The sequence below is a fragment of the Periplaneta americana genome, chromosome 12 (assembly GCF_040183065.1).
Source record: "Periplaneta americana isolate PAMFEO1 chromosome 12, P.americana_PAMFEO1_priV1, whole genome shotgun sequence".
NCBI classification, from domain to species: Eukaryota; Metazoa; Arthropoda; class Insecta; order Blattodea; family Blattidae; genus Periplaneta; species Periplaneta americana.
In genome coordinates this window covers 150,251,794-150,275,080 of record NC_091128.1, presented here as the reverse complement: position 1 = coordinate 150,275,080, position 23,287 = coordinate 150,251,794, and the positions used below count along the sequence as shown (strand labels likewise).

The 23,287-nt window shown below is 36.2% G+C and overlaps 1 protein-coding gene across 1 annotated transcript; it reads right to left on the bottom strand.

Moving 5' to 3' along the window:
* Window positions 1-3,281: 3,281 nt before the first annotated feature.
* LOC138710992 (neuropeptide CCHamide-2 receptor-like) lies at window positions 3,282-16,035 on the bottom strand. The gene is made up of 2 exons (XM_069842260.1): window positions 15,754-16,035; window positions 3,282-5,547 (listed from the first exon to the last, which is right to left on the bottom strand). Exons 1-2 carry the CDS (start codon window positions 15,808-15,810, stop codon window positions 4,471-4,473), a joined length of 1,134 nt encoding a protein of 377 aa, XP_069698361.1. The 5' UTR covers window positions 15,811-16,035; the 3' UTR covers window positions 3,282-4,470.
* Window positions 16,036-23,287: the final 7,252 nt, after the last annotated feature.

Sequence of the window (23,287 nt, the reverse complement as noted above, 5' to 3'; positions counted from 1 at the left end):
TAGGCTAAGATAATAATTGAGAATAGAGTTGAGACACAGGATTCAAATATCGCCTACCTTATTGCATAATCCAGTAACGCTTTGCTTCAAATAAATTCAAGTTAACAGCTTTTCCTTATTTCTCAGTGACGAACTAGTTGTAATAGGCCCTAATATTTTTTTAAATTTCAGATATAATAAATTATATTATAAAATAATATAATAAATTATATTATAAAATAATACTTACTTACTGGCTTTTAAGGAACCCGAAAGTTCATTGCCGCCCTCACATAAGCCCGCCATTGGTCCCTATCCTGAGCAAGATTAATCCAGTCTCTATCATCATATCCCACCTCCCTCAAATCCATTTTAATATTATCCTCCCATCTACGTCTCGGCCTTCCCAAAGGTCTTTTTCCCTCCGGCCTCCCAACTAACACTCTATATGCATTTCTGGATTCGCCCATACGTGCTACATGCCCTGCCCATCTCGAACGTCTGGATTTAATGTTCCTAATTATGTCAGGTGAAGAATACAATGCGTGCATTCTCCTGTAACTTCATCCCTCTTAGCCCCAAATATTTTCCTAAGGACCTTATTCTCAAGCACACTTAACCTATGTTCCTCTCTCAAAGTGAGAGTCCAAGTTTCACAACCATAAAGAACAACCGGTAATATAACTCTTTTATAAATTCTAACTTTCAGATTTTTTGACAGCATACTAGATGATAAAGGCTTCTCAACCGAATAATAACAGGCATTTCCCATATTTATTCTGTGCGTAATTTCCTCCCGAATATCATTTATATTTATTACTGTTGCTCCAAGATATTTGAACTTCTCCACCTCTTCAACAGATAAATTTCCAATTTTTATATTTCCATTTCGTACAATATTCCCGTCACGAGACATAATCATATACTTTGTCTTTTCGGGATTTACTAACAAACCTATCTCTTTACTTGCTTCCAGTAAAATTCCCGTGTTTTCCCTAATCGTTTGTGGATTTTCTCCTAACATATTCACGTCATCCGCATAGATAAGCAGCTGATGTAACCCGTTCAATTCCAAGCCCTCTGTGTTATCCTGGACTTTCCTAATGGCATACTCTAGAGCAAAGTTAAAAAGTAAAGGTGATAGTGCATCTCCTTGCTTTAGCCCACACTGAATTGGAAACGTATCTGACAGAAACTGACCTATATTATAAAATAATACAATACATTATAAAATTAAGTATCAAATTCGTTTAATATTTGTATATAATATAATATAGGTATATGGTTTTACTTCTCATAAGAGTTTTGTTTTTCCATTTTCTGTGCTATCAAATCATTACATATTTTAATTGTTGTTGGGTCAACGTCTCAAATCTTATTATAAAGGAACTCTAGAGTGTAGACATTACAGTTAATGACGGATTTATTATTTCATGGATCTAATTTATTTTGAGTACATAATGTACCTAGATATATTAATTATATGTGTTATATTTCCGCTGTGTCGACTGCTAGCTGGTGTGATGTCAGCGCCAACTCTAGGGAGAAAGCAGAATCTCACGCTCTAGCTGGCTTGAAGGTCATTGAAATCAGTCCGGCTACATCAAAGGTACCGACGCGAAGTGTCCATTCTTTATAATCCCTATTCGCTGGTGGGACCTTGCATGAACACAAACAAGTTCATCTGCGTCTATATCTATTTTAAATTAAATTGAAAAATACTCGTAAATACAATATAAGAATAAAATTATACCACTGAATATAAACCCACACCGGACATAGAGCAAATGAGATGGGTGGCAGACAGCAGACTTCAAGCATGCGCAAAATGAATTGGCCGATCGTGTCCGCCAGCAGACGAAACAGTTTTGTTCGATACCATCCGGGACGGTCCGTTGTTGACCGGGACGAATACCCAATGCAGTACACCGCGCAGCCTCATAAGGCGGACAGCATACTGCATCAGACATTGTTACAGACAGGACTGTTTTGTCTTCGATGTGATGATGATTATACGCATTATTATGTCATGATACGAATGCATGATGCAGTATGCTGCAGTCTCATATTCATAAGAATGCGTGTAATCACCATCACATCGGACGGTCTGAGACAAAACAGGTCTGTCCGAGACAAAACTGTCCTATCCGAGACAGAATGTCCGATGCATATGCTGCTAAATCTATATATGAGTCGTTCAGAGCAAAAGTGGTGTAAGTCAAAATTGGATAATGAGGTTTAAAGTAAAATTTCTGTACAATACAGCGCAAAGTAGCAATTAATATGTTCTTCTTGCTATTCACTGACTACTAATAGTTTAAATAAATTGAATATTAATTGCTTCTTTGCGCTGTATTTTACAGAATGTTTACTTTAACCCTCACTACCCATTTTTGACTTACACCACTTCTGCTCTGAACGGCTCATATTATCAGTAGGATCCGAGACAACTTAAGAATGAAGTGAAGTTAATAGTGCAACGGAGTACAGATGGAGTGAGGTGACACGTTGAGTTTTGTTGACCTGTGCCGTACAATCCGGTTCGTGATCAGAGGTACAGTATTCTTTCGTCTCTCCCTACGAAACGAACTCAGGCCATCACAACGCATTTTCAATTCATAGTGAAGAGTTTTTTTTTCGAATTAGTAGCAAGTATGTACATGGTTGTTCATTGTAAAATGTCCACACCTGTGGAGTAACGGTCAGCGCGTCTGGCCGCGAAACCAGGTGGCCCGGGTTCGAATCCCGGCAAGCTACCTAGTTGAGGTTTTTTCCGGGGTTTTCCCTCAACCCAATACGAGAAAATGCTGGGTAACTTTCGGTGATGGACCCCGGACTCATTTCACCGGCATTATCACCTTTATATCATTCAGATGCTAAATAACCTAGATGTTGATGCAGCGTCGTAAAATAACCCAATAAAATAAAATTCATTGTAAAGCTATCGCCTTCAACGTTGCTGAGGGATATAAAAACTTGTGAGGCATGTATCCTACTTCATTTTACACGGTCACTAGATTGTACTATTAACAGTAGAATATAACGCAGCACATTGACGTTGTTGTTTACATTCACAGTATGTCTGTCTACTATGTTGTAAACTCTGTAGTCAAGTTGTGCGTACATTGGTTGTTAAAGTGTCTCGAATCCTAAGTCTGATTATCAGCTAGTACTATAGTCCCTTTTTTATACATAATATTAAATTTATTATTTATATCATAAACATTTATTATTAAATTATTACAATCAAGAAACTACAAAAATACATATTAAATATAATAGAAACAAAAATATATTAAAATTATTATATATACATTAGGCCATAATACTAAAGTAATACTAATACAATGACGCATTTTACACTATGTTTTTGTATTAAAGGCTATATTTTTGCAGTCATTTGTGTTTATAATGCCTCTTCTTATGTAACGTTCCTGGTGTTGTGGGAGGTCCTTCTCTAAGATCGGCAGCATACTGCCTCGAACATTGTGTCTTGGACAGGATGCTTTTGTCTCGGACCGTTCGATGTGACTGATTACAAGCATTCTTATAGGTTGCAGCATACTGCGTCTGACATTCGTCCAGGGATATTCGTCCGATGCAATATGCTCGTAAGAATGTGTGTAATCGCCATTACATCGAACGGTCCGAGACAAAACCGTCCTTTCCGAGACAGAATGTCCGAAGCAGTATGCTATCTCCCTAAGTGTGTGAAAAATATTCTGTGAAACTGCAGAATAGAAAATGTACATGAGACCACTCCAAGAACCGATCGAGGTTCGCTCAGATAAGCTTACAAGCAAACGTTCTGATGGGGGCAGATAAAAAAAGTTAAATTTTTTTCTTCCACCATGTTAATAATGTCAAAAGAAGTGCTTATACAAATTTTGGCCACTCGACCGCAATTACGAGGCCGTCCAGAAAGTGATTTTCCCTGGGGCCGTTTATAGAAAAAAAGCACAAATTACGTGGAAATATTTATTGAAACAGATGCAGAAATTGTTGCGCTATTTTTCTACATATCCCCCACTAGAATTGAGACAATTGTCATACCATGGGATCAATTTTTGTGTCGTAGAAGTCAGCCGCCTCAGATCGGAACCAGCGTTTGACTGCGTCTGCATCTCTCTCTGTGGATTCTATGATATGAGAAATGTCTCAGTTCCGATGGAAAATATGTTGAAAAATAGCTCAACAATTGCTGTGTCTGTTCCAATAAATTTGTCCAATGAAATTGTGTTTTTTTCTGTTAATGGCACCTGGCGAACTTATTATTTTACGGCCCTCGTAATTACGGTCGAGTGGCCTAAATTTGTATAAACGCTTCTTTTGACATTATTAACATGGAGGAAGAAAAAGAATTAACTTTTTTATCTGCCCACATCAGAACGTTTGTTTGTTAGCAATATGTTGTTAGCAAACACTTCTCGGGGCTCTAAAGCCCGTGACCCGATATTTATGTCACTGTTGTGAAAGCCACTTCAAATGCATCTACTGGCGAAGACGTCCGACTTTAATAGCATTCTCTTGTTTTTCTTCCTTCTGTTCAGAATACCAACATCTGAACAGGTATTTATTGAACAGATTTCTGAACTTTTCACTTGAAATGTATAGAGCTAGTGGATTAATGATAGAGTTAGAATAAAACATACAACACACCGCGGTGAACATATATTTGCCTACTGTTCTCGGAAGTAGACATAGTCCTCGAACATACAGCAACAATATCCAGATAAACAGTGGAGTGTGAGTTAACCAGAAAGTAGCGGCAAGAGCTATGAGGACCCTAGAGCTTCTGTAGCGGGATCGTACCAGATTATCGTGGCTTCCTTCTCCGGGCATGTTTCGCGCGCTCTGTTTGAGTTTGCGCGAAAGCAGCATGTTGAAACCAGTCACATTGAGGGGAAGTAACACGACTGCTAAGAAAGCAATGAACATAAGGATGCACAATTTTGCAGTTTTAACTGCTTCAGAACCGCTGACAAAATACATCACTAACAACAGATTTCCGATTCCTATGACAGTCGACCACACCATAAGCATGAACTGTAAAATGTGGGTGCATTTAAAGTACTTTTCTCTAGTTACCGAGTTATTCTTCATTCCAGAAATAGCGTGGAAGCGCAGGGCGCCCATTGCCAGAATGCACAGAGCACTGGCATAGCTGAACACTGGCAGGCAGGACCAGAATATTTGTGAGAGGTTGAAGACGTCGCTCACCGTGAAGTACTGTATTGGCACCACGACGATCATCACGAGAAGATCGTTAATAGCGATGTTCATCACCATAATATTTGGGATTATCCTCATTTCCTTGTGCCTGATGAAGATGAGCAACAGAGTGCCATCCAGTGTGAGGCCTCCGCATACTATAACAATCGTTATTAGTGACTCTACGTAGCGTTGAAAGTCCTGGACATCATAAACAGTGTTGTTTTCAAATATTGGACAGGAATTCTCTTGTAGAGAAATTTCATTGAATCCTTTATCTGAACCTTCAGTATTCGTGTCGTTGGAACCTGGTAAGTCCATCTCCGACGAAGCAAACGGCACAGCAGCATAGAACACCTGTAAAAATACAGAGATCCTCATTACGGTAAAACCCCGATAAGACGCTGTTCAAGAGGCCAGGTGTAAACCGCGTATTAACGGGGACCGCGTATTAGGCGGGTATAATAATTTTGACTTATATACAGTATCTATTAGCATTTTTATTTATTGAAATACATGATTCATGAAAGGTAATAAAGTATTACTCCATTATGTAATTACTGTACTGTACGTCCAAGACATTTACAATGTGTACTGTACTTGATTCTTTCGGGAAAAAAGTCATTTATAGTTGTTTGCCGTGTGCGTGTTCTCCAAGTCCTCATGTTTACCACACTTCAGTTTCTGCGATTACATCCTCCCGAAATCGCAGCTGTAGTTATTGAGTTGCGACTTTTTATTATCATTCTTAATGTCGATGATGGGATTCCTAATGAATCAGAGAGTTGTTTCTGAGTAAGAGTACTGTTCTCATCGTACTTTCGTAAGATTTCCAATTTTTCCGACACAGAAAGCGCTTTTTGTTTAAGGCTCATTGTAATCACACTCACTGACACTTAAATACACTAAGGACAACAAACTGACCAGCAAAAATTTCCAGAATTTTATTATGGTCGAGTGAGGAATGTTGTTTGAGAAAGAGAGGGTTAGCAAGAGGGTGAGATATTGTAACTGTATGTAGGCTTTAACCACGCAGGTAAGGAGTCGAATAAGAGAGCGTAACAAGAGGTTGGGGTATACTAAGGTATGAAGTATGAAGGTTTAAATGCGCAGGTAAAAGCTCGGATACCAATACTTTTCAGGTTAATGGCACAATGAGTTCAATGACCAAGATGTTTTATTGCTGTTACAGTAAATTGCTGAAAATTACATCGAAAATATTCCACAAAAACAGCGTATTATGTGGGACTTGAGCGCAGCAAACGGGGTATTTTATAAAGGCGTTATATACGAAATGTGCAGGGACCGGACAAAAAACGCGTATTACACGGGATAGCGTAATAAGCGGGCGCGTCTTATCGAGGTTTTACTGTATGTACATATACAGTAGGTAGGTGAAGAGCTCATGCTTCCTTAAGTTACTGAAATTTTGCAAAGAAGTTTACACTGAGTTTAATTGTAAAAGAATAGTCTCTTTTTGTTGATTGAGAGGAAACTCAGTCTAGATCATTGCTCTAGTCCAGTGGTCGGTAAAGATGACGTCATATTAAATTAAATTAAATTAAATTAAATTAAATTAAATTAAATTATGTTTTATTTAATGACGCTCGCAACTGTCGAGGTTATATCAGCTTCGCCGATCTACCGGAATTTTGTCTCGCAGGAGTTCTTTTATCCGTGGCGCTACAGCCCGTGAAGGGCCTAGACCGACCAGCCGGCTGCTGGCCTCACGCCCACATGCTGAAGCAGAGGTGGACGATCATCCAACCAGAATGAAGGTATCGTGTGGTTAGCACGATGATCCCCCCAGCCGTAATAGCTAGTATTCGCAACCGGATTTCGCTACCTATCGTAGCTCTTCAAGTGCATCACGGTGCTGAGTGGGCACCGGTCCCATATACTGGCCCAAATTTCATGAGAAAATTTCTTCCCCCATGAGGAATCGAACCAGCGCGCATTCCGTAACGCGAGTCCTAGGCGGGATGCCTTAGACCGCGACGCCACGGCGCGGGACAGGAGTTCTTTTACATACCAGTAAATCTACTGACATGAGCCTGTCGCATTTAAGCGCATTTAAATGCCACCGACCTGGGCCGGGATCGAACCCGCAACCTCGGGCACAGAAGGCCAGCACGTCATATGAAATACAGCCAACAAAACACAACGAAGTGGTAGGTGAAGGAGGTGGAAGAAGTCGAGGAACACCTTCGCTGTTGCAAATTTTGCATGCGCAGAGAGGTGAACATATCCAAACTAAGGAAAAGTTCAATTAAGTCTATGTCAGTATACTATATTTGTTCATTTCTTTTTTATGTTATTTTATATACAATTTAAAAGCCACCGGCATGGATCAGTCGGTTAAGGCGCTTGCCTGCCGGTCTGAAGTTGCGTTCGGGAAGCGGGTTCGATCCCCGCTTGGGCCAATTATCTGGTTGGGTTTTTTCCGAGGTTTTCCCCAATCGTAATGTGAATGCAAGGTAATCTATGGCGAAACCTCGGCCTCATCTCGCCAAATATCATCTCGGTATCACCAATCTCATCGACGCTAAATAACCTAGTAGTTGATACAGCGTCGTTAAATAACCAACTAAAATAAAATAAAATATACAATTTAAACATTGTTAGGGATGTGTAAATGATTAATTAAAATTAGGAGCAAAGATGCATGTAGAAAATTTTGACTGAGCAACGAGATGTTCGTCTGCCATACGCGAAATTCTTTTTGATTTTATAATTATCAATTAAAAAAAAATGTTCACAATATACAGAGTGGAAATGAAATAACCTTCCATATTGAAAGGAACGATAGGTTACACTTAAATGATAGAAAATCTATATTGCGTTTTGTGATTAAATGCACTGTATCAACTACTAGGTTATTTAGCGTCGATTAAATTGTTGGTAGTAAGATGTTATTTGACGATATGAGGCCGAGTATTCGCCATAAATTAACTGATATTTGCCTTACGATTGGCGATTGGAGAAGAAATCGGGAAAAACCTAACCAGATGATCAGCCTAATTGGGAATCGAACCCACACCCGAGCGTAGCGCCGGATCAGCAAGGCAAACGCACTTGCCGCCTGAGCTATCCCGGTGCCTCTCTTAATGTTATCTTATCTATGGCTATGTATTGCGCTACTTTATCTTATGTTAATCATCTTTTACTTCCGATCTGTTTCTTTATTGTTACGTTGTATAATATTACATTTATATTTATATTTTAAATTCCTCTTGAATTAGGCCTACATAATATAGATTCGGACGTCCCTTATCTTTCCTCGCCCATCACTCTACCACTTCTACTATTAAGGTGCATCTACACGGTTCTACTTTTCTTTCAACTTTAAGCATTCAAGCAATGCATGCAACAGTGAACAAAACATATTCATTTGTGCATACTTTTTTCCACTAAAAGTGAGAGCGCATACAGCAATTGAAAGCTACCCATCGCTGGTGAGTATCTTGTGCGTATTTCCTGCAACAGTAGGTAGTATGTAGCGAGCAGCTGATTGTTCTAGAAGGCCGCAAATAAACTAAAAATTCTTTTGTTTGGTGATTGAAGATTATCGCAAATGTGAGTGCCTATTGAATGTTAAAACCACAATTTTGTGAATTAAGTAGGCCTAAGTATTACATTGGTATTTAATATTCATTAATATATGTATATATGTATATGTATATATATATATATATATATATATATATATATATACGTAGTGAAAATGACTTTCAACACGGCGCACCGTGTAGACACAAAATCTACATGCATCTGAATAGAACGTTCGTTTTCAACTTGATTCTTTCAATGTTCTCCCAGATTGCATGCGTGTAGAAACTGGATGCACCTTTAGACGTAAACGAGATATTTACTCTCGATCAAAAATTAGAGGGAACGCGATAACAATACGTACTTTATGCTTTGGTGAACATTATCCCGAAATTTGCTTTCGTTGATTTGAATGATATTCCTTGAACCACATCATATTTCTCCTTTATTTCGCTGTGAAAATCTGCTATAATTCCCGCGCCGTGGCGTTGTGATCTAAGGCATCTTACCTAGGACTCCCGTTAAGAAATGCCCACTGGTTCGAGTCCTCATGGGGGAAGAAATTTTCTCATGAAATTTCGGCCAGTGTATAGGACCGGTGCCCACCCAGCATCGTGATGAACTTGGGGAGCTATGATAGGTAGCGAAATCCGGTTGCGAATGCCAGCTATAACGGCTGGGGGGGGGATCATCGTGCTAACCGCACGATATCTCCATTCTGGTTGGATAATCGTCCACCTCTGTTTCGGCATGTGGGCGTGAGACCAGCAGCCGGTTGGTCGGTCTAGGCCCTTCACGGGCTGTAGCGCTACGGAGAAAAAATCTGCTATAATATCGTACTTAATTTCTACTTTTAGTGCGTGCAAAACACCGCCATTATACTCCGTAAACCTTGCACTTGACTAGTGTACTTAATTATTTATTGAGTAATATTATACATACAAATTTTATATTATCATAATTTTGTCTAATCCAGTGCACGGGTCTTCTGACCGTACGTGCTTTGTACCCGAAACAAGTTCTCATTTGTAGGTTCCCCCCCCCCCCCCACCTATGATTACATCCAACTACTCTCTACAAGAACACATATATTAAAATTGAAATGGCACAATAAAACACATTATATAATATATCCTAACCTAAAAGACCTAAAAGTGTACAATCTATCTAATTATTTAAGAATGTAGTCGCGAATTTTACTACTAACATTTTTATTGTATTTCGTTTCATACGGCTCGACACCAGGGACGTCGCTAGGGGGGTGCGAAAGGGTGCGCAAGCACCCCATAAAAATTCGCAGCACCCCTTTCCGCACCCCAAACAAAAACAAACAAACAATTTCTTGGATGTGAAAAAACTACGTCCCTTAGAGTATCGTTGTGGATGTGATGAACAGTAATAATAATAATAATAATAATAATAATAATAATAATAATAATAATAATAATACATAGTAATATTAATAAACAGATGTATAGTATGCGCACAAGTGCATGAGAGAACATTTTGAATTTTTATGTACCACATTTTTACAGCTCGCATCCCATTTTTAAATCTCGCACCCCATCCGCACCCCTCTTGCTCTGATCCTGATGACGTCACTGCTCGACACGGCCCGTTGGCCAGCGTAGTCGGCGGACCTGTAGGGACCGGTTTATTCAGTTGTTCCCAAGGTCATTTTTGGCGTCTTTGTGTAGTGATAGTGGCAGAGTTGATACCTCTTGGGACGAATTGGAAGTGATTTTCTTAGATTTATACAGTGGTATGAAGTCATGGATGAAGACAGAAATTATGAAGATGTGGTGCAGTAGCTGTATACACAGGACATGTTAAACAAAGTTTGCGAGCAGTAGCATGTACTTCAGGTAAGAAAACGACAGTGAGCGATGAAGAAAGTGAGGCTCGTACATAGGGGTGTATTTCAACATGGCGCTGCCAGGGCACTTTTCTGGTTTTCATATTACCGTTAAATTTTGCATTTATAAAATAAATATTTTATTCATATTTAAACAGTTTCATAGTAAGGTGTACTCTGCAGACCTAAAAAACCTATTTATCTAGATTCGAACCCATGTATTTTCATCTAACTACCATAAGTATTCCTGCGGAAATCGTGGTGATGAAGACGACAAAAGATGAAAACAACTACTGTTGGTACTACCAAAATTCCAGAGCCAGGGCACTTTTCTGTTTACAAATACACCACAGCTTATACATTTAAAATGTTGATGTAAACTTAAATTTTTCCTTAGAAGTTGTGTGTGTGTATGTGCGTGCGTGTGTGCATATGTGTGCGTTCGTGCATGCGTGCCTTACTGAACAGTGGTGCCAACTTATTATGGGCCCGCGGGGCCCGAGTCCACCCAATAATTCGTCATGTTTATTATTATTATTATTATTATTATTATTATTATTATTATTATTATTATTATTATTAACATTTACGAGCTTTATTTATTTTAACGTATAACTCAAATGTTTGAGCTCATCCTTTATTTTCCGAAAGTTGGCGCCACGTTGTAGGCAATCTTGTAATCCTACGAGTGCTTCAACTGAGTGCGTTAATGCATTTACTTAGACTATTCTTTTAATGGCTTTCATAGAGAGTGTGTCAATATTAATTTTATTTAACAACCTCTGTATTATTTTTAAGGCATTTAAATAATATTTCTAAAGCAATCCTTTTCGGGACGTTATTGAATTTTATTTGTATTGTTGATGAAATAGGACACGTCTTTTTATAATTATGATAACGTTCCTTAGTGAAAGTAGTTTAAATAAAAAAACACACAACTTGTAATGTATATCCAACGTTTTACATTATTAGCCAGACATTTCTGAATACAATATTTAAAGCCATCGATAAAAAATTATGATTAAACTAGCACTGAGGTAGTTTCCTTCGTACTCCGCTTATACATCTTGCATTTACGAATCTGTGAGAGGTTAGGTTTGGTTAGTTTGAGCTTTGTTATGCTTCGCATATACGATCAACTGAATTTCCATTAAAAAATCCTTATAAATTTAAGAATTTTTACTTTCGAAATCACCGGAACTATCTCAGCGCTAGTTTCAACGAACACATTTCTTGCACTTTTCACTGTAAATTAACACAAGTTTTATGTTAAAAACGTATTGTTAACGACACTAGCACACAGCAACAAGCAACTAGAAGTGAAGTAACAAACACGCCAGCAGAGTCTGTGGATCAAGTGTGAACGCGTTAGTCTTGTATCCAGCGATCCCCTGTGAGGCTGTTATGAAATTTTGATGGACAAAGCATTCGTTACAGACGGTTTAGTAATGTAGTTGCTTGACTACTGCACGGTTTTTTAAACAAGGCTTCTTGATTATAAAGTAGTTTTGTAAGGTGAAAACAATGTTTTGGTTTTTATTTTTCGGAAATGACTAGAACATGTTTTTTTGTTTTTCTTCTTTTTTATTAGTAATTCATTACGATTTATACAGTTGAATTCGCCATTCCATTCTCCTGTAACGTCATACCTCTTAGCCTCAAATATTTTCCTCAGCACCTTATTCTAAAACACCTTTAATATTTGTTCCTCTCTGAAAGTGAGAGTCCAAGTTTCACAACCTTACAGAACAACCGGTAATATAACTGTTTTATAAATTCTAACTTCCAGCTTTTTTGAGAGTAGACTGAACGACAAAAGCTTCTCAACCGAATAATAGCAGGTATTTTCCATATTTATTCTGCGTTAAATTTCTTCCCGAATGTCTTTTATATTTGTTACTGTTGCTGCAAGGTATTTGAATAATAATAATAATAATAATAATAATAATAATAATAATAATAATAATAATAATAATAATAATATGTGTTACATAAGTTTTCAACATTTTTCACATTTGAGAAGAGAATGTTGGTAAATCCAACTTAGCATACAGTATATGTATAAGTGAAGCTAGATTAAAAACAGGTGAATTTATTTGCTTATTATTTTTGCGGGCTCTCTGAGGAGTCTATGTTGCTGTGATGTCTCTTAAAATTTTGTGAGATATTCCTAAGATAATATAGTCTTAAAATCACCAAAAATTTGTCAAAATAGTATAAATAAACATGCAAATATAAGAAAAAATTAATTATTTAGAAATGTAAGAAAAGATTGTCCAATAAAAATACACATTTATGAAAATTTTACGTTAATACTTCAATGTGCTTCATTTTTAAGACCTCCAGAAAACTAAAACTTTCTGCAATTGTAGTAGTCTGGCAGATTTGAATTCCATTTACGAGGTAGGCACACTAGTTAAGAAAACGTTATTACCGCGGCGGTAATGATGGATGGAGATGACAGTTAAAATACTCGTAAGAAGTTTACATCGTTTCTAATTTCATTTAACCGAGATTAAACATTTTCACACTTTGGAACATAATTAAAACCCATAAAATGATATTATTGTCCAGCAGTAGGAAAATATACAAATAATGTTAGGCTGTAATTTGTAACTCAATGAAATTACACTTAAATGTAACATTTAATAATAATAATAATAATAATAATAATAATAATAACAATAATAATATTTATTTATTATTAATATTTGTGTGCTGAAGAACAGCCAGAGGCCAATTATAGTTCAGCACAATACACAAACAGGAGATACAAAGGTGCAAAAACAAAATTAATAGTAGGCCTATCTTAAATAAACAAAAACATACATAAATAAAATTGAGAACAAGAACAGTAAATACTAATAATCAAAACGAAACTATACCTTAAAAGGATCTAAATTGTGCCCATGCAAATTGACATATTTTATGCATCTACAGACTGGAGAAAGTGATTTTGAATTTCTGTTATACATTTTTTTTTTGAAATCTTAAACCTTTTGTAGGAATACGAAGGCTGATATTGTTTATGATAGACTCACAATCAATATCACCCTTGATAACTTTGCAAAAAAATTGATAATCAAGATTTTGACGTCTAGAATAAAGGCTACAGCAGTTTAAATATTTACATGTAGTCTCATAGTTAAATTCAGAGGAATTGGGTATAAATCGAAAAGCACATAAGGAAATAAATTTTCTTTGAATATCTTCCAATTTAACCAAATCAGTTGAAGTAATGGAATTCCAGGCTACAGATGCATATTCAAGTTTAGATCGAACCAAAGTAAAGTATAGAATTAATAGTGACTCTGGAGCAGAAAAAGAATAAGTTATAGACCTTATTAAACCAAATATTCTTATTGAATGATTATAAATATATTGAACATGATCGTGATATATTAAACATAGTAATTTGGTAGACAGAAAATAAATATAAACAATGACTTTTCTACCAGAACTTTCAGCATACAACTGTAAAGGTACAAAAGATTAATAAATACATATTCATCTGAGAACCATTCCTCCTTACAAGCTTGCTCATATTGACTAAGTCCAACATCCCCATCACAACCCCACTTGAAAGTCAAAGTTAATTTATTTTCATTTGGTGTCTTGCTCCTCTTGCACACTTGCTAATCTTTGAATTGTATGGTCCAGTACTGACTGTAATTTAATTTCTACAGTTACTTCTGTTCTCTGGAGGTTGAAGACATTCAATGTCTACCACCAAACTTTCCACAAACACAAAAAGTGTTCCATCCAAAATTGCTACAGAATTCTCAATTCTAACATTAAAAGTGCTATAAAATGGTAAACTTGATTTTTAAACTACTAAATTTGTAATTTTAAGTTAATAAGATCTCTATTCATCACCATCGCAATACTTAGGTCTAGAACAGTGATGTCAAAGCAAGCGCATTTTTCTGACCTTGACGTCGTGCGCGGGCATCAAGCGCTAAGTATGGAAGGAGCAAGGATTATGTATATGAATAAGGACCCTGTTGAATTAAGAAAACAGTGGTGCACAAACTTCAAACAGAACGTGAAATTTTATGTCGTTATTTTATATGGCTATTTGCTGTTTGATATTATGTACGGTATGTAAAACAAAATACTAACACCAGTTTCTTAATATTGCAGTTAATAAAATAATAGAGAGTTACGAAGGAATATTCAATAAATTTCATAGTAGTAAAACTATACTACATTAAGTGAATGAAACATCATTCATAAAGAATGTTATATCTCAAAGGAAGAGATTAAGTATGACATGGTAAATTGGAATTGATATTGATGGTATCTTTAGCTTTATAAAAGTAATCAATGAACTAATCGAAACAATGTTATAGTACAAAGCAAAGTTACCTAGGTATATGTTTCAACTGCAACTAATATTACGTAACAAAACCGTTATCGCATTATGCTTTTAAGGTGATATTGGTGCGCAACTTCCTATCATCAGAATATTAAATTATTTTCTCGAAATCTGCTGAGGCTATAGAGATGACGTTTTTACAACACATGGGCACATATCTTTTGTTTGTGATGTAACAGTAGTTTCTTTGTTAGTTTATTTTCTTACAAACATTTTCCATGCGAATATTTTCAAAATTTTCAATACGTATCTTCAGTAATACTTATTTACGAAATATTAGATTTATGAAAACATTGTTTCAGTGCCTGTAAGGCTACTAAATAAACATATCTGAAAATTTCACTTTTGTGTAAAAAGTTGAGAAAATACTGCTTTTGAATAAAAAGGAAACTCGTGAAAAATGAGCATTAAAATTTAAACTTAAATTCTTATAATGCACTTATACTTCTCATACAAATCTAAAAATTAACATGGATATATTTTTAATAAGTTCTCTTCCCTTTATCCATTGAAACAGTGCTGGCCATCCCTGTATATAGCTCGACCAAGCGGTATATACTACCTTCTCGTCTGTCTCTTTTCTTTCCGCTGTAAAGCGCTCAGGCTCTCCTGAGCTCTGAAGCGCGCGCTTGCCCATATGGGCAACAGTTGACATGACTGGTCTAGAGTAAAGCACAATAACCTCCAGATCACTGAGAGCAACTAACACTCCAATAATTTCACAATAGAATTAATTATAACAGCTAAAACATACAACATTAGTTGTAGAGATTCTACTTACCAGTACGTAGTACTGTAGCAATGGATACGTATTCGTTCTTAAAAAGGAAGCCACCATTTTAAGAGCTTGCAATTTGTCGATTGTAAATGTTCACTCAGTGCATAACTCGGGTTATTCTATTTTATTTTTTTGTGAAGTGTACTATTAGGTCTAGACGTCTTGTACTACTGAGGAGAAGCATAACATGACTGTTTTACGTCGTGTAAGTTCTTCTTTCCTTGTGATAGTGAAGATAACTCTAACGTCACCTTGCCTTCTACTGTAGGAATGTTTCCAAGGAGGTGCCAACATATATACCTATGCTATATTAGTCCTTAAGTTAAGAGCGTATGTCAAACATATGAATATGAATATGAGTAGAAGAATATGTCCTAATTATTTTTGTCTTTTACTTTTGGACAAGGTGTAATATTTTCGAAGATTAAATTAGTGACTGAATATCAGTATTATTTCTCAGCAGGTTGGCTATGAACTTCCTGCACATTTTTCCTCGTATAATCTCTTTTCCTGTTCCTGATCGCGATTTCGTAATCTTGTTATGAATGTTGTTGAGATGAAAACACACACACGCACACGCGTATGAGCAGCATTACGCACGTTGTGACTCAGTTGAGAATCCAGGGAAGTGAATGCAATGTAAGTTCTTTGTTTGGTGTCGTTTAATAACTTTAATCATCAAGCTATGTTCGGAATCTGAGATGAGTTATACAAGAACATGAAAGTTAATCTAACCCGAAGCCAATAGTAAATACATCTCGAGAAAGAGAAACGTTCGTTCTTAGAAAGAGATTTATAACGAAGAATTATACGTACCGTACTTTTGTCTTAAGGCTATGGATGGGTGAAAATAACGAAAAAAAAAAGCATTAAAATGGACATTTTGTTTTTAACTCTAAAAATAAAATAACGTTTCAGTTTTCTAAGCCTGTGTTTATTTGGCCCTATGACGATTTAAATCCCTCCAGGACGAATTTAAAAGGGACCAGAGCGAATAGGGATTATACTGTATAGAATGGACACTGAGCGAATTTTGCTGTTTTGTTTTTCTGTGCGCATACGCTCCGTCGGCGTTTAGTTCCACTTTCAAGCGCTGGAGCTTAGTGTAATCGAGCACACGCTAGAGTTCCTCGATAATAATTGAATTTGATAATAATTGTGTAATCAAGATGTATGTATGAATTTAAGAGTTGAGACACAGAATCCAAACATCGCCTACCTTGTTGCATGATGAAGTAACGACTTTGCTTCCAATAAATCCAAGTTAACAGCTTTTTCTTATTTCTCAGTGATAAACTAGTTGTAATAATAATTTTTACATTTTATATATAATGTATTATAAAACAATATAATACATTATAAAATGATATATCAAATTCGTTTAATATTTGTATGCAATATATAGGCGCATATAGAGTGTTAGTTGGGAGACCGGAGGGGAAAAGACCTTTAGGGAGGCCGAGACGTAGATGGGAGGATAATATTAAAATGGATTTGAGGGAGGTGGGGTATGATGATAGAGACTAGATTAATCTTGCACAGGATAGGGACCGATGGCGGGCTTATGTGAGGGCGGCAATGAACCTTCGGGTTCCTTAAAAGCCATTTGTAAGTAAGTAAGTAAGTATGCAATATATAGGCGTATGGTTTTTACTTCTCATAGGAGTTTCATTTTTCCATTGTCAGTGGTATCAAAATCATCACACATTTTAATTGTTGATGGAGTCTCATTATAAAGGAACTCTTAGAGTCTAGACATTACAGATAATGACGGATTTATTATTTCATCGATCTATAAAGATAGACTTTGGAAGTAGCAGTAGTCTGTTTGTAAGCTATTATCTATCATACACAATGCTTGGGGTGAAACCCATTTCAACACTCGGATAAAACATTTTTGTCACAAGGAAAATCGAAAAGAATTCACTAGAATTTTACATTATGGAAGTTCGCTGCTAGAGAGTTCAAACAAACAGAGTCGGATGGAAATTTAAAAATTACCATTGGGGCAGTTTTTAAATCTGTGTTCGACAGCGTGGAAAATAATTTAATTTTGTATGTTGTCTGGTATGTGGAGAACTGTACGCTTATGCCACACGCGAAGCGAAAGCACAACCAATGCACGCAAGCGGAAAAACAGTAGAATACAACCAACTGGTGGATTGATGTCAGTACAGTGCTGAGCAGTGCGGTGGGTTACGATATGCTTCGAAGCCCAGTGCGATGGGCTAGGAAGCGGCCGCGTCAGGCAGTGTTGGTCTTGGGTGGGCTGGGCTGCTGACGCGTGCGGACTGGCAGTGCTGAGCTGTGGGCTACCGCGCATTACTCTGGCACAGAGTTAAATGTAGATTGTATACAGTAGTTGGCACAATTGGTAACAGGAGAACAGTTCATCATGACATACTACTGCCATCTAGCTGAATATTTGTAATTATGAGATGGCATAATTATATTTTTTCAAGACAGTTAGTAAATCAATTAATATTTTGTTGTATTGAAGTACTTTATTTCTTCTAATCTTTATATACTTTCTTCTAATCGTGTAATAGTCAATTAAATCCCACTCGAGTTCTGATTTGCTCTAGATAAATCAAAATCTCTAGTGAAATTACTATAGATAATTTATCTTTAAACTCGTGATTTCTGTCATGAGATAAATTATTTCTCGAGCTTCGGTCTCGAAATAATTATCATGACAAGATACATTTGTTAAGCCTAATGAAATGGTCACAAAACTATCATCACTCCTCGTATTACAGCTGAAAATCAATAAAAGGATTACCTGTAAAAATGAAAGGATAGGCAGATGGTATGCCCGATAGATAGTTTCCGATAGCAGGCATGTTGAAAAATCTCAAAATCGGTGTCTTGCAGAATCATATTAGACTACTTCCTTTGATTCATATAATGAGAAATTAAAAATTGAGAGATATCATCAACTTACTTTTGACAAATAGGGTAGAGTAGCATAAATCGCACCGCTTCCTTAATGGTACCACTGCTAGTTTAAAACAAATTAATGTAGTAGTGTAGCATCTAGTGGTATTGTTACAATCTACCATATGAACTTCCACCATGTCACTTGATTTCTGCCACTTCTTTGTGCTAGCAACATGGTGATAGAGTATTTAATATAATCGCTCAGGTGAATGTACATTTAGCTAACATTTTGTAACCAAATAACGGATTTGTATGCAAAGAAATCCATAATCTTAAGATGTTATTGGTTAAAAGAAATATTAAAGAACATTTAACTTAGTACGATTTTCGAACATGTGATGATTATAGGCTAGAATGAAGGAAATAATAACTTATGGCGTAGTTTCTCAATTCGCACCACTTTGTAGGTGCCTAATTCGCACCGGTGCGATATGAGCAACTGTAGCAATCTAGTCGTACAAGAGAAGATCCCAAAAATTTTAACTGAACGAGGAATGCAATAGGTGGGTGCAATATCAAGTGGTGAAAAGGGCGTTAATACAACAAGTGTGTGTTGTACAAGCGCACCAGGTATTTTGTGCCACCTGTGATAATTTTTAAACGTCAAACATTGCATCCTTCATTATCAGCTGGTGCTCCTCCAGGATCGTTATTTGTTTGCTCTGATTCAGGTTACACAACAGTGAATAATTTGTCGAATAGTCAAACATTTTATTTGCCACTCAAACCTGCCATAGAAAAAAGTGCTGCTTCTGTATGTCCACCTATACGACTCATTCCAAAAATTTAGAAGCTAGATTATCTCGGGAAAATGGTCAGCTTCCTCGTCATAATACTCATAGGCCCAGCCTTCAGATGTTTCTATCTTCAAACCATTTCAGACAGCTAAGTCATGAAACAGTTCTTAGGTGGCTTCGAGATAATCGCGGAGAAAAGATGACGCAGTTTACAGTCTGAACTGCCTGGTGAAGCACATGGCAAATGTGTAACAATAAAAAACGCATTCAGGAAGTTTAAATGTTAGGTAATTTATGCTCGATTTTTTCAATTTCATTTGAAGATGCGTTACTCTCATTAATTTCAATAAACTTGTAATTTGCATTTATTACATTATTCATATTGAATACTCTTCAATATGTTCAATATTAAAAAATCTTTCCTTCATCCTGTTCCCTGCAGTTAAAGAGGTGCGATTTAAGAAACCGCAGGTGCTATTTAGGAAACTAGTTGCCTAAATGGCACCACTGACAAGTGTTTCGAAAATGTCATTTTAATTAAAAAGTATTAAATCAAATTTAAGGATTCTTTTTTACATGAAAGGTAAATGTTCTGGGAATGTATCTCTGTAAAGGAATGCAGAAAATAAAAATTGTATTGTTCAATAAAAATTATAAATGCCAAAGTGGTGCGATATAGGCAACCTTACCCTATTGGCAGGATTTGCCTATGTATTCTCTCTTTAATATGCAAAAATTATTCACCCTTTCAATACATTACACATCCTAGATCCCAAGAGAAAACCTAGGGCATCGATTCAGCTCACTGAGTGAGGTTTAGAAGCTTGCATAAAATTATAGTGTACTGTTGTCTAGGTCATTAGCAAAGTTACGAGGAATGGGGGTGGAAGACATTGTAGTAGATGTTATGGTGAACTTGTTTGTGTAAGTAACAACAACCTGTTGAAGATTTTGTGAAGTCTAAAGTAAAAAGTAACAAGCTTACGGTTTTAGGAGGTAAATTTTGTAAGCTCTAAAGTAAAACAAAAAGATGAGATATGGTAATAGTTCTGTACTCAACGCAGAGATGATCATCAGTGTTTTGTGAGGTATAACAACGATGGCAATATTAGCCTAAAGTGGTTATTAAAATATTGTGAAATATAAATTGTAAGGAAGAGTGATAGTGTGATTAGTGGTAAATTTCAGAGTCCTAAGTAAATGAATGAATCTAGAATATTTTATTATTTTAAGTAGTAGTTTATGATATTTAAAAAATTACCGCAACGCTTTAAGTAATAAATTGAATCAAACGTTTGGGAAAAGCGTCTGTTTAACTTAGTTATTTAAAGACGCTATATCAACTACTCGGTTATTTAGCGTCGATGAGATTAGTGAGTTATTATTTTGATTGTGCTGTTCTCATTTTGATTATTAATGCTACTAATGATAGCAAATTTTCAATAAACGATCACGGTGGTGTAGGGGTAATACGCTCACTTCGTATTCGGAAAATCCCGGGTTCGATCCTAACTGTAGGAAAGCGGAGACGCCTAATAAACAGCCACCTACAGTCCTGGGAAGCCATTACTATCTTTCCTTACACCTCAAGAAATTCTTGTCTGGTCAGCATTTTCACAGTAACAGAGAGGTGTAGGCGGCTATCACACACTGGTTCCGATCCCAGGCGGGAGGCTTATACTACACAGGGATACGAAAGTTGATCCCACGATGTGGCAAATGTCTCAATTCCAGTGGGAAATACGTTGCAATTGCTGTATCTGTTCCAATAAATGAAGCGTTTGGTCGAATAACGGTCTATGTTAAGGCCCGCTCCCACTTAGCGGAATCGAACCGAATCGAAACGAAAAGTCTGCTGCCACTCACACCTAGTGGAATCGAACCGAACAGTACTTTTGTGTTTTGTGTTTTGTCATACGAAAGAGAATAATAATTATGCACAAGATTTATTACATTGTGATTTTTGTACACGTACTATTTCAGCAATAACTTTCAATAGTAAACAAATTAAGCCTCCAAGAATGGAAGTGGCTCATTTGTTTCTTCACGAAGACTTCACGAGAACTTACGATCATATCCGAAACAAGAAATTTTGTTCCGGCAGTGGAATAAATATTCTAGCTCATGAATTCTGTTCTGTTCGATTCGATTCGACGCGCCGCTTTCTGCTATCTTCCATTTAAATACATTGTGAAGAGAAATTCTGTTCGATTCGATTCCGCTAAGTGGGAGCGGGCCTTTACAATCTACTGTGCAGGAGGATCATAAATGTTACATCGTAATTCCGCTCATAAATTTACTATCGGACGGGCAACATAGACCGTTATTCCATCAATATGTTTTGTACACTAAGCGAAGTATATGATTGTATGTTATTGAAAGTCATATTACACATCATAGAAGTTTGTAACATTTTTAACTCCAGAGAAATGCTACTGGGGAATAGAGACAATAAACAGTTTTATACAATCAGAATAATATGAAATATACAAAAGCAATAAAAAGGTTAAATCCTGAACAAAATGTTTATGACATTTATTTTTAAGTGCTATATATTAATATGAATTAGCACTATGTAATTTATTAAAGTAACAGTCAATGTCATATTATGAATAAACATACAATATTGATCAAATAATAACATTATTATTAGAACATAACTGCAGTATTGAAATGTAGAGACACCATTAGATTAGTGAAAGTTGTAACAAAAACAAATGAATAAAGAAAATTAAATATTACAGTTGAGAAATTGTTGGGGGATGGAATTTGAACCCCTGTCTCGAATAGTCAGTATCCATCCCAAGAAAAGGCTTATCTGTTAAGTTTAAATTTTATTAACAATGAAGACAATAACAATCACAGTTTTTAAATGCTGACTAAGAGAGTAATACATTTTAAACAGCTCCTTTCTGACATCAAGAGCAAGCTGTGAGCACATCTCGTTACAAGAATTTCCACAAATCTGTTCCTGAAACGAAATACCGTGATAAAATTCCAAGATAAACTAAAGTGACAGAACACAACATAGACCAACTAACACTAGGTAAAGTGTAAATTAAAATACAACTAATAAAATACTTAAAAAATAACAGACAGGAACTTACATTACTTGGAAGATCTTTCGCACTAACTTGCTACTTAGTCTTCCTTGTTGTATACTCAAGAACGCTATCCCCTCGTGACACATATTTCCACTTACTAGTATTTATCAGAATTCTTTTTTTTTTTTAGATTTATTTAGCCGGTCAGTATCTACCGTAGAAATCGTCACTGCCTTGCAGTCGTCCATTTTACTTAATACATTAATCGAAACCTGATACACAAATTTCAAGTACCCACTATTCGTAAAGAGAACAAACTCCCGTGTAATAACTCCCGATACGATGTAAACAAGTGGATACGCTAGAAGTGACTAGTGACATAGACCGTTGTTTCAATCGAGAAATTGATGGTTGTAACTGATACATTTACTGAGAAACAATTTTTGTGACAGCTGTGTGAAACTATACAGAGCATTATTCCATTAAAAACTAAATTCTGAAAAATTGTAATATAGACCGTCGTTCGGCCCAACGCTTCAAATATCCCCATGAAATTGTTTTTTATTTTTCCAAACGTCCCCAGGGAAACTTATTTTCTGAACGCGCCTCGTATATTTTTTTCAGTTGAACTCATTTTTGTGGGTGTTATGTGCAGTATGTTTCTACGCACTATCTACAATAATAGTAAGGTGAGAAATGTAGTCTATTACAATTTTATGCTGAAGTAGGCCTTTAAAAATTTTCATAAAGTGGTAAGACAGTTACTTTCCCTTTGCCTGGCAAACCGTAAGTTTCTTTTTAGTAATCCGTGTCTTT